The sequence below is a fragment of the Micropterus salmoides genome, unplaced genomic scaffold, assembly GCF_014851395.1.
Source record: "Micropterus salmoides isolate LMB-PRFRI ecotype aquatic unplaced genomic scaffold, ASM1485139v1 Ms_hic_scaffold_4, whole genome shotgun sequence".
NCBI classification, from domain to species: Eukaryota; Metazoa; Chordata; class Actinopteri; order Centrarchiformes; family Centrarchidae; genus Micropterus; species Micropterus salmoides.
The window spans coordinates 27,828,265-27,841,141 of NW_024043372.1; the positions used below are offsets into that span (position 1 = coordinate 27,828,265).

Here is a 12,877-nt window from a genome sequence, read left to right on the forward strand (position 1 = left end):
TTTGCCTGGTCTGATGAGTCTGGATTTCAGCTGTGATATTCAGATGGTAGGGTCAGCACTTGGTGTGAACAACATGAAAGCACTGATCCATCCTGCCTTGTATCAACGTTTCAGGCTGCTGGTGGTGGCTTAATGGTGTGGAGGATATTTTCTTGGCACACTTTGGGCTCCTACCTACCAACTGAGCATCGTCCACGAGTATTGATGCTGACCATGTCCATCCCTTTATAACCACAGTGTACCCATCTTCTGATGGCTACTTCCAGCAGGATAATGCACCATGTCACAAAGCTCAAATCATCTCAAATTGGTTTCTTAAACATGACAATGAGTTCACTGTACTCCAGTGGCCTCCACAGTTCCACAGTGGCCTCCAGATCTCAATCCAATAGAGCACCTTTGGGATGTGGTGGAACAGGACCATCTGTCACTTCTGGAGGGTGAGCAGGGTACATGCAATGGTCATCCAATACTGCTCGTTTGGATTATTTATGATCAAGGGGAGTTTGACAGTGCCTTGATCTGTCACAAGGTGGCACTGGTTGTCGTAGTTCCATATTGTTAGATCAGATGAGGATGGTTTTTCATTATTTTATGTTGACTGTTTCTCTCTCTCTCTTTCTGTGTGTGTGTGTGTGTTTTTGTTTCACTGACAGTAATTATGAACATTTTTTACATTTTTATTCTGAAATATAATTTGAAAATACAGATGCAGTACTGCAGCCTGGAAACAGAGTCAAATCTGCAGCCATTAGGCTATGTTGAAAAGGTTCAAACCTTTTCTTGCTGTGATGAGAACAGGGTGAGAGTGAGAGATTAACACAAAATGTTACATTAATAAGCGATTAAGCAGGGACACATGGGTTCACAGAGATTTTCAAACTTCTGATAATGTAACAGCTTTCCAATTAGCAAACTTAGAGCTTTATTTAAAATATCTAATGGCACATTATTATTTTGTTGTTATATATCACAATCCACAATCATGTCACAACACCCAGCTGCCATTTGATTATTCTTTAAACACTGAGCCAGAGTCAAAGAAAACATCAGTCTTGAGAATCTTACAACACATCACAATCATTTTATTATCATTTAACAGCCTGCAGTTTAAGTTTGAGCTTGGCCCATGTTGCAATAAGCAAGTTTTTCTTTTATGCGCCAAGAATCAAGTTCTTGCACTTCTGAACCATCAGGTCTGAACCCCTCACTGCTAATTAACCAACCCTGCAAAAACTTAAATGTTAGTCAGCCGCATGTGGCTCGTTAAGAAATCAGCCCACAGTGCGGTTATAAAGCTTAATTGCTGCGCTTGTTGATCATCATTAGAGGGCCGCAGAATCCACGTGATTTTCTAGCATTAAGGCAAAACGAGAACAGAACATATAAATCGCTGGCGGCCAGGTAATTTAACAATTTTAATGTTCTGCGACACTGCAGGAAAGATGCTAAATGCTGCACAATAAAAAAAAAAAACAACTTTGCCGGGGGGTGACAGTAATCGTTCTCTGCTTTGTTGAATTAGCTAAATTGCCTTGTAAAGGACATATCAGAAACCTATTAATTAAAGGATCATTAAAGGGACGGTGATGCAGTTTTGATTCACTTTTGTTTATGGGGGGGTCAGGCAATTTTCCATCACATTTAGCACTTTTATTGCATCTTAAAAAGAAATGCTGCCTCATTAGGCCACATAAGAAAATGTTTCCCCCTTAATTTCCAATAGGCGATTGGCACACTCTCCTCACTATTGTATGCTGCTCAGTAAATGTGGATATGGGGCGTGTTAGTGTTCAACCAGTGAGATTCAAAACTCTCACATATTAGCTTTCCCTCCTGTCAGCAGTAAATGTACCTTACAAACGCACAGTTGTTCCACTGATTTAACACGCTGAAGTAATTATTCAGTGAAGGGTCACCGGAGTCTGTGAAGAAGGACCGAACAGCCATTAACAGTCAGTCAGAGGGGATCACTCTGTTGGTATCTCGGAGGTTCACAACTTCAGCCTTCAGTGTAAGTGGCCAAAATCTGGTCATGAACGTAGGTCAATCAAAACCTTTCAAGGCAAGTAGGACAGCGGACACTTGAGGATAGGCTATAACCACAAAATTAAGGCTAGGCTATATCATCTTTGTTCTTCATTAGCTTAATTAATCCGTTCTAACTATGTAGCTTAGCTCTGCTTGTAAGCTGCTTTCATCAACATGGGCGGTAGGCCTACAGCCTAACTCATTAAGACAAGGTAGTGATAAATTGTATAAGCAAGCAATTCAAAATGTATTATTCATCTGCTTGACTGTCAGCATAGCTAAATAGTCATCCGTGGCTCTAAAAAGTCCAGCTCAATTATGTAGGCCTATTTAGGACTATATCTTTCCTTTAATATTGACTTTTACTGTGTGGCAGTCTCAATACTTAGGCTACTTCATGGTGAGCTTATTGCATTTCATTTCTTTACATATGTCTTGGCTGTAATATTTCTGTTTCGTTACCTAGAGAACATGTGGTTTTCTGCAAGAGATTGATTTTATAGGTATTTTTGGTGTATTGGCAGCCGCAAGAAATTGGTGATGATGGCTGTGTCTGCTGGTAACACTGATTTATAGTGTTCTTGCTGCATTGTTAACAGTATTTACAGCACGTGGCTCTGAGTGACTGAGGACTCCCACCGCATTGTAGGCTACTTTGCAGAGCAAGGACATAGTCTGCCATTCTATTAATCTATAGGCTATAGTTAAATATAAATATTTTCCTTGCGTCCTAATGCCTTTATTTTAGCCAAGATCTTCTCTCATATCCAGGACTCAGAGTTCACATGTTGTGAAAAACAGATGAGTAGGCTAATTTAATCGAAAATGTGCCTTTTGCTTTTAACTTTTTTTTACATGAACAGAAAAAGACATTTCATAGTAAGCAGACAACTGGATACATGCTTCAAGAAAGAAGCCATAATGAAGGTGAAACAGCAAAATTTAAAAAAAAAAAAGTATTTATTATTAGATAAAACATTATTATGATTATAGCCTAGTTTAGTCACTCCTGCACCACATTTTTCTGAAAAGGCCCAAAGCCAACAGGCTATTCAAAGAAGATTCTTCTGGCAATGACACTAAAATATTATTTTATAAAGCTAGTTTTTGTTGAATTCAGTTTAGTTTAAAACGTTATACTTTTTGATCGAAAAGAACGAGCCTTTTTAATGTTACTCCGACTCTGAACAGAAGGTGGTGGTTTGGTATCTGGGAGATACAGAGAAAGTTACAAGGACTGGAGACTAGTTTAAGATCTATTTTCCCCACATTTCAAGTGGTTGTAATGGACATGTTAAGGCCTTAAGGCTAATGTCTTGCAACACCTTGTCTAATATTTTGAATGAATTCACAGCACCTGATGACCCTTTTATACTCAGCCAGGCCAACATGTATTGACATATTATTTCTCACAAAAAAGTCATGAGCAGACATTTGTTGCGAATTTGTAAAGAACCAAATGACATGAATACACTTAAAACAGCAACTCCCATGAAACGTGTCAAATTAAATATGGTCAAATCTAATTGCTTCATTAATCAGGTATCATAGAGGGTAATTAGAGTATGGCGGTAAATAGAGACTGCATTTGGGCAGACTGTTTCCGCAGAGATCATAAAGGAAGCAACCAGCAGTTTTGACTGAAGAAAATCAACGTGAGCCTAGATTTGTAATTTACTCTGGTTTAGCCTAATAGGCTATGTCGCAATAAAAACCTGGGTAGTGGGTCCACTTGTAACAGTCTTTGTTAAGGAATAAACACATATAACTCGACGAACTGTAATAGCCTGTGTTAATTCAGTTTATAAAAAGTCACATAGTCTATATGTCTCAACTGAATAAAGGTTAAAGGTCTTTTCCACTGACTTCTCTGCTTTAATAAACATTTAACCAAGCTGTCTAGGCGACTTCTAATAACCCATTTTCCTTTCTTGGGGATCAGTGATCAATGGATTTTTTTTTACTGCAGAGTCAAACAGCCTCCTGTGATCTTTTGGATGATATAAACTAGTGAGTTTTGTTTTCTCTTTGGCTTCTGGCAAGATACGGAGAGCCGGGGACAAAAGAATGAAAGAGTTGAAAGAATGAACGGATCCCCTTTGGTTCTTTTGTGTCAAGTTTCAACTCTTTTCAGACTGAGCGTCCATCCGTGTGATTTCAACTTATTGTCAGGGGTTCTGTAGCTATTAATTTATGCCTCGTGGATAAAATGGAGCAGAGATTGTCAGAGGAAAACACACCAACTAAATAAATAAAAAATAGACTATCTGGCCTTTAGTCAGGCAACATCCACCATAAAATAAACTCCAAGAATAAACGTGTAATTCATTTGATACTAAAAGATGTGGCAAGATTGGGTGGGAGATTAAAAGCGTGTTGTGATTCTTGAGAAATAGCTCAATAAATGCCTACATTTGGGCCCTTGTTTAGGACAGCAGCCTGTCAGCGCTGAGGAGCAAAAAATCACAGCACAGAGAGGAGAAGTGTTGCCCGTCCCAGTCCCCCGTTGACATTTTAGGAATGATAAAAGTTCCGCCTCGCCTGGAGCTACAGCCTGGCTGGAGCCGGCCTCCGTCTGCGGCAGATTGCCTTCTTTGCTCATTACAGCAATTATTTTACTCCAATTTAACCCCTGCCTGAATGGCAGAGAACTCGAGAGAAAGCATTTAAAACCTGCTGCGGAGGGGCCTGTAATTTCCCCTTGTCTGTTGCCTGTTTTGCCATTTAAGTCTTCCTGATGGCAGAAAATGACTCCAGCGTTCAACCGAAGGATAACATATTTGCTTTAGGCTATGTGTTCCAGTAAGGTAATATGTTCATATGAGGAGTGGCATACTGGTTTTAACACCCTGTCTTCTCCATAATGGGGTGTCACTTGGCTCATTTTACACCCTAAACACTCAGTAATGACACTCTGGTGGATTGTTTACAAGCATTTATCTCCAATATTTGTCGGTGTGTTTTGAAGTCAGCACAACTGGTTGTCCCCCAATTCCCACCCCCTAAAATCTTCTGGCGCCAACAAAATCTAGGTTAGTTATTTTAAAGCAATAGGCAACAGCTGTGGCAATACATTCCACCAAATAACATCTGACAAGTTTAAATTCACAGTGCACACTAGCATTGCAAGGGTGCATATACCTATACTGGAGCGCAAGCCTGAATGGTTTCATTATCGAATACCTGACGATAAATTGAAAAGGTGGGCATTATTTTCTCAATATTGTTATAGTGTGTGTCACATAAAGCCTTTGGCCATCTCACTGACATTCCAAAAGGCATAATATTTCAATTATGCTCTCGTCAAGCTGATCATTATTCATATTTTTAATTATTTAATACGGTTTAGGCCTGATAATAATTATTCCCTTCTGCTTTTACCCCCAACTTGTTAATCTTAAGATGATATGTCCAGGAAATTACAGAACTCACAAAGACTTAAACTTCCCTCTAGAATTGTAAAATATTAAGTAGGCTATTACTTGAAGTTTTCATTACACCATTAAAAGAAATATTTTCCAAGCTTGGTTCCTCCGGCTTTATAAAACGACCACAATAGTCACATTTTGGTGCTACAGGCACCCTGCAAGTGTCAGTCAAAACGAAACTGCTTAATGAAAAAGAATAAACAATTTATTGTTAAGTTATGTCACAAATATATTCATAAAATAAATGAGGATATTCTTCAAATATACATTATTTTACAGTACACACATCCCTTCCGAAGGGAATCACTCCAACAGACAGTGCTGTTATAAAAAACAAATGCTGTGGTTCTCCAAATTCGCAAAGAGCATTCATTGACACTGGATTCAGTAACCCACTGTAGTGACGCGTTGATATGAAAAGTATGGTTTCTGCAGCGTGACAGCAGCCCACAGATGCGATGGAAGCCCAGCTTATGTTTGTCAAGCGGCGCAGCAGTCTCTGACTTACTCACAGAAGCCGTTGTAATAGCCTTTTACCTGGCTGTAAGCAGCCATGAAGGTAGAGGAATGGGCTATCTTTGATACACTTTTGCACAGCCTAGTGGCCATACTTAACTGTCCATTCGTGATATGTCATAAGCCTACGAATTGTTTTCCACCTCTGCACCGCAAAAATGTCCATCTTAAAGTCATTTAGTCTCACGCTCAGATTATTTTTCTGAACTGAAGATTTCTAGTATCAATACGTGCTTGACTGGCATAATTATTTCCAAGTCCGCTGACAAAAACTGATTAAGACTCGAGATTAAATGACTAATAAAGCTGGATTATTTTTGCAGTGTGTGAACTTACTGGCAAGGTCAAGAGAAGTGGACAAACTTCAAGGTCCTCAGAAGGGGGTCTGTTTGGAGGTCTTGGCCCCCTGACAAGATGTGACACTGAGCTCACCGCCAGGATGTCTCTTTATTTAGTACACTCTCATCTCACTTGTCCAAAGGGCCCCCTCTCGTTCGGGGCCCTCAGAAAGTAGCCTAAACCCCCTTGTGTGCTACTGCACGTGCCCCTCGTCCTCCGTCCCCGTCAAGCGAGGTGGTACATACTGTATCCGACGTGAGCGGCGTACAGTCCCACGGGGGAAACCGGCAGCGAGTGCCTCTGGAACGGGTGCGAGCCTTGGTAGGACGCGGGGATGTGCGCACCGAGAGGAAAGGAAATCCCGAAAGCTGGAGGCAGCATAGGCTTAGCTGCCATTTTCAGTTTTTCAAGTTCGGCCTCCTGCAGCCGCTTAGCTTTGGCTCTCCTGTTCTGAAACCAGATCTTGACCTGGGTCTCCGTCAAGTTGAGGGAACTGGAGAACTCTGCGCGCTCGGCGATAGAAAGGTACTGCTTCTGGCGGAACTTCCTTTCAAGGGCCAGCAGCTGGGACGTCGTGAAGGGGGTCCGGGGCTTTCTGTTCGTCTTGTGTTTTCGCAGTGGACAGGCAGGAGGACTCAACCTTCCTGTAAGAGGACAAAACGCTTTCATTTTAAACCTTGGATTGCAATGCGCAACATCAAACAAATGAATTGAGTAGCCTAAAAGTTGTGTGAGTGTGAAAGGAATCCTTCGCCACACGCGTCCAACATATTTAATAACAGAAAGTGACAGATATTTAACTGAGATATTATTTATTTCTGTAATCTAGGCGGTGTACTGACACCAAACTTACGTGGAGGTGTGGGAGAAAAGCGAGGACTCTGTATCCATGAAGTCCTCTCTTGACTGTCCGGACTCTCGGGCTTAATCAGCACGTCTTCTGGCATGTTCATGATCTCGCCCACTGAAAACGTGGAGCTCATGTTTAAAGCAGGAACTGAAGTATCCAGACTGCCGAAAGAGCCCATCCTTGCGCCCTTTCCGAGCGCCTGGGACGTCCCGGGAACGGACGTGGCATCCGGGGGTTCCACCTCTCGCCTGGGTTTCCTATCAGCCATCAGTGCCTCGACGCTGAAGGGCAAAATTGCAACTTTGGGTTTCATAGTCTCCTCTGCGGGGCTCAGGCTGGTCTGCATGTCGTCTCTGCTGACAAGAACCGAGCGGGGAGGGAAGTCTTCGGTTTTCAAACCAGCGGTCAAAGCTGACATGGCGATCGATGGGGCCATACAGGTCCGACTGGCACGGCTGAGGTGGCTAGTTGACTCTCGTGGGTATAGTTGAAAGAGTTGCACAACGTTACTGCGGTGCGCCCTGAGGTGACGGTATCCTCATGTTTATGTGACCAAATTGGAGTGCCTGGCTGTAATAAGGCAGGCGTGGGGAGAGAGGCGGCCAATCAGGGGCGAGATGGGCTGGTCCAGGCGAGAGACAAAAAAGAAATCAGAGTGGGAAAATTAACAATAGGTACTTTTTTAAACAGGCAACTTCAGATAAACACAACAAACTCTTAATGGGCCATGGTTTCATCAAGACTTAATCCCACAAAAAAAAAAATCTTTCCAGAAATGCAGAAATGACCGTTACTACTCTGCCGTTAGGCATTTTAGAACTGGGTCATGTGCATTATTTCTATTATTACCTATCATGTTTATATGATCTCTGATAGGCCTGACTTTCCTGCCCCAAACATTTTGACCAGCTTTATTCAGATCGACCCATATGAGGACTGACGTTGGCTATGTGCTCAAACTGCTTATGCGAGTCTTTAATATTGCACAACAGTTTACTGCCCCCTCTTTATGCGATGAACCTCTCGCAGCGCGCTGTTTATTGATGGCTGCGGGGCTCTAATCAGATTGAAACACACAGGCCTTCGCAGTCATTTAGGGGTAATTATCGGGCTTGGGGGAGGGATCACTCGGATTTTTCCCCTTTGACTACATCCATTAAAGTCAAAATTGATGTGGCGTCGGGGGGAAAGAGAGGGGGGCAGCGTGGAGCCAAGGAGAGATTTAACCCAAGACTGTCATTGATTTACCTGGCTATAGGCTACCTCAGGTCCAATCTCATTATTAGGAGTCCATAAAAAGTGGGATTTTAAAAAATCGTTATTATGGTTTACAGAAAACATGTCAATATGTGCTATAGTATTTCATTTAGAATGGAAAAGTACTGATGCGCTCATAAAGTTTGATATTGTACCCAAAAGTGTTGCTGCTCTTAATTTTAGATTTAAAAGCCTTGTTGTAAAGACATGCATAGATCACCTTTATTCTGCTGTGTAGCCAGTTCCCAGGAAAGCGACTGCGTCGCTAATTGCCAAGCATAAACAATCTGTCACGATTTGTCAGTCTCCTTAATGGACAGACAAGTTATGTTGTTTTTAGGCGCCAGCAGCGCCCGGATCAAAGCGCTCGACTTTAGGGAGACTATTGAAGAAGTTGAACCCGCACCGAGAGCGCAGCGCCGCCTCCTGCTCCACCCGCCCTAGCCGAGGGACACTGAGCCATTCAGCCTGAAACATTTTTGCTTTTTCTCAGCCATTCCCATCTATTCAAATGAGCGCCCTAGTCGGCGTTGTACAGCTCCTCAGAAGAAAAGGCCGGCGCCCACTGGTTACTCTCAGAGTGTCGCGATAGGCCTACTGAAAAGGATTCCTAGGTGCAAGTATTTCCCAAGATCCACATCAGACCGCAGAGCTGAGGAGGTGTTTGTTGTTATGACTTTGTGCAGGAGTATGCGATGTGTGAAGTAGGCCTACACCCCATCCCAGTCATCCTCTTAATCTATCTGTCACCGTGCCATCACTTTAGGAATTAAAATAACCCAGCCAGGACCACAGGGGTACCGCAGACCCCACGTTTGGAACCAAATGCGTCATAAAGATTAAACTTGTTGTGGTGCAGTCTGGTCATGGTTGAAATATCAAATGGCTTCCTTCGCTTGAACATTGTAATTAAAATTCAAGGTGACATGGTGATTTTACCAGGGACGCAGGCACCTGTTTTGCACGTATAAGCGATAAAGATGACAGGATAAGGTAAATAATTTGCTATTTGTAGAGGCGTTGCAGAAATAGGCTGTTGGATCTTATTATGGCGGACTAATGTTAGCGAAAGTGGAATCAAATAAAAGAAATGTGGCTTCTTATGTGTGTTGCTTTTATAAATGGTAGGCTATAATATTGTTAAAATGATTAGAATAATAAATCAGTAAAAGGTGTTTCTTTAAAAACAATTTCTTGCAAAATAGGTAGCCTTGATCTAGAGTGATTTCCGGTTGTCACATACTTATTTAAACTCCCTTATTGTTGTCTTGCATTTTTTCAACAGATAACCTGGATTTAGTTTTGTGTGTGTGTGTGCGCGCGCACGCAGGTAGCAAGGCTCAGCTTGCAGCTGCGGTGTTTGGAAACACTTAAAGCCTCTAACCTGGAACGAGTGGCGTGGCACCGAAGGCTTTGAAGTCACCGAGGCTCCGGGCTCCCACGTCCTTCTGATGTACCCTCTGCTTGGGACTCAGACACTAAACAAGTCCTCCAACCCCGACTAGTTAAACAAGTCCGCGTAAACGCAAATAGGCTCACACACGCGAGACGCATTAACGCGCGCTGTTTGGTGAGGTGTGGCAACGCACAGACTGTGCAGGCCTACACATCACCAGGAAAATATGAGCAAGCTGCTCATATAGCCTACTCATCGCTGCTTTTTCCTTGTCTCCACTTTATTTGTCTTGTGAACGGAGAGGACAGCGGGGAGGGGAGAAATATGAGCAGGCTGCTTCTATTTTCCTGGTGATGTCTAGGCCTACTCCTTCAGAAACTCTGCAGGTCTGAGATAAGGTTATTCCCACTGCGTTTCCTCCATGTTGGACAGTGTTTTCACACGTGATGACCTTATTCCTATCTGAAACATAATTATCTTCTTATAAAGTAAGTTACCTCAGCGGAATATATGACAAAATAGCCTACTTCAAAAAATCACGCTGCCCCGCAATTATTGTTGTCTGCTTCACACTCCACCATTTTCTCACTTCGCATCAATAGCTGGTGATTTAATTGTGATCTCTCTCTGCGAAAAGTTGATTTTAATGAACATCTATTTAACCTGATGGCTGCAGTGTCCTTGTCTCCACTTTATTTGTCTTGTGAACAGAGGGGACAGCGGTGCTGTAAAACAATGTTCGTGGCAATTAGCATCCCAAACATTGGCCTTTAAGAAGACTGATGTGCCATGGAGAAGACGATTACCATACCGTTATATTTAAATCCCGAGGCAACAAATGAAGGTCCGAGCTGAGATACAAAACAACTGTAAGGCTCATCGGGCCTTTATTTAACTTTATAAACTACTTTGATTCCCAGTCAGGAGGCAGGGACTCCAGACAAAGGCCCATTGTTGCCTCCTCTGAAAGTTGTCTTAACCCTTTTCATGCAAGGTCTGTCAATTTAGACTATAAAGACATAAAAGGGGGAGTCGATGTCAAAAGGCATTTTAAGGCAAAATATTTGCATTTGGTGCAAGTAAATGACTTTCGTCTGGAGACAATGACGTCGCTCAAATGTGAGTATAACTCCTATATCATGGTCATGTTCTAGATTTATTGTGAAATGTGCGCCTACTTAAATTTCTTTGGGAGGTATTGTCTGATGAATTTAACTCTATTATTTAAATTTGTGACAACCCCGAGAAATCCTTCAGAGCTTGGTGAAACCATCTGAGCAATATTATTTTAGTGAGTTTGGGTTAATTTGATAGTGAGGTTATGATGCTCCTCAGAGAGAGATGAAAGAAAACAGCCGTCAGTCCGGCACAAAGTCTCCATAATTATACATAATGTATCCTATTTCAAAGCAATTAGCGCAATCAGGCGGATCGGGGCACTTTGCTGCCAGTATTAGATAACAATGCCTCACGGTCATTTAAGTTTCAACATGCCATTCACACGCTGGCTCGCAGGACCGCCTGCAGACGGGTGCTGCAGTCAGTCTGGCAGGTGTATGTCCAAAGTCAAAAGTCCTCATCTCGTTTTCTGATGTTCCGTTAAGCCCGCCACAGAAAACAGTGCTTGCAAGACATTTTATTACAATTGAATGGGCCCATTTATATCTTAAATACTGTAGCCTATAGCAGACGATTAGGCTCTGCATCGAAAATTAAATATAGGCTGATATTATCATATAACATAGGCTACATGTAGCCTATAGCCCATGACATAAATCCTGAAGAGTGTGGCATTTTTACGTTATAAATGTTTATAAATGTTTCACAAATCATAAAGTTCTAGCGGATCAATTAACAGTTAAAGCTTTAAGAACACATTATAATCATTTAAGATAATTGCATTATTACTATGTAATTCAAATAGGCCTATTACCGTAGCCATTTATTATATTTTAGTCCAAATTGCGATGATTTGAGCTCATAGGCCTACGTTTTTTTGTGTGTGAAAAAGTGAAATTTAAAAAAGCTAACAATCTCACAGGTTATTTAGGACTAAATGCATCCTGTTTAGTAGCAACAATTAACACTCAGTTTTCTTTACTTCTGATATTTCAGAGAATCAGCAATAGTTGAACCTAAAGCAGCAAAAAGTCTTCAGAGTCCTCTAAGCAGGGAAACAGCAGCTCTGAGCGAAATAGACTCCAAATGTGAAGGCACGCTGGGTGACGATGATAAATGCCTCTGGAGCTTTTAGCGATTAAACGACTTCATGCGGCTTGGGAGGGGGGAAGAGAAGAAGAAGAAATAGATGTTTTCTCGAATTATTAACTCTCGAAGTCAATCAGATCCACCGCTTAGTGAACTTTATTTCCCATTCATCTCCCCCACCTCTACCCGTCTGACAGGCAGGATGAATGTGTCCCACGGTGATGATAAAAACCCTGTAGCGGTCCAGAAAAGGAGAGTTGTCGCCAGCCTAGCAGGGGGCAACACTGTTAGGACAGTCTCCAAAAAGAAATATGTGCCTGGCATCGCCTCAAAATCGCCCGGAAATTATGCATGATGACTGTCAACAAGAAACTATCGATATCCCGGCACTCTGTTGCCTCTGATATAATGCAGATGACTGTCGAAAACCGGAAATATGGTCTAATGTCCTCTTTTCTGTTCTTTTTTTCTGAGGGGGTAGCCTAGTCTACATAAAAGAGCGTATTATGGTTGATAGGCTACTAAAGTTTTAGGCACATCAATGGAATAGCTGTTAAACAGTCCCGGTGCTCGGCTTTTAAATAGCCTAATCATAGGAAACCGCTACTTCGGTGTCACCGAACTTATTTAAGAACCACAATGCCTCTCGGGAGAATATCATCCAAGGTGATTAGGCTAAATAGATAGGCCTAGTAATTAGAATAAATAGGCTACATGAAATAAAGTGGTACATTTGGGCAGTCCTAGCCTCCTTATTTTCAGATGGTGCGTTATCATAATTTCGCAATTAATAACTCTTTACTGTTGTAAAATCAGCGGGTCATTGGCCTGACATTGTTTTAGCATTTTCTA

General features: G+C 42.0%; 1 protein-coding gene across 1 annotated transcript; it reads right to left on the bottom strand.

Moving 5' to 3' along the window:
- Positions 1-1,055: 1,055 nt before the first annotated feature.
- msx1a (muscle segment homeobox 1a) lies at positions 1,056-7,841 on the bottom strand. Its single transcript, XM_038697837.1, has 2 exons — positions 7,168-7,841; positions 1,056-6,958 (listed from the first exon to the last, which is right to left on the bottom strand). Exons 1-2 carry the CDS (start codon positions 7,598-7,600, stop codon positions 6,540-6,542), a joined length of 852 nt encoding a protein of 283 aa, XP_038553765.1. The 5' UTR covers positions 7,601-7,841; the 3' UTR covers positions 1,056-6,539.
- Positions 7,842-12,877: the final 5,036 nt, after the last annotated feature.

Coding starts and splice junctions, on each gene's coding strand:
- msx1a (XM_038697837.1), bottom strand. CDS start 7,600: ATGGCCCCATCGATCGCCATGTCAGCTTTGACCGCTGGTTTGAAAACC. Junction 6,959..7,167: donor CTTTTCTCCCACACCTCCAC/GTAAGTTTGGTG, acceptor GTCCTCTTACAG/GAAGGTTGAGTCCTCCTGCC.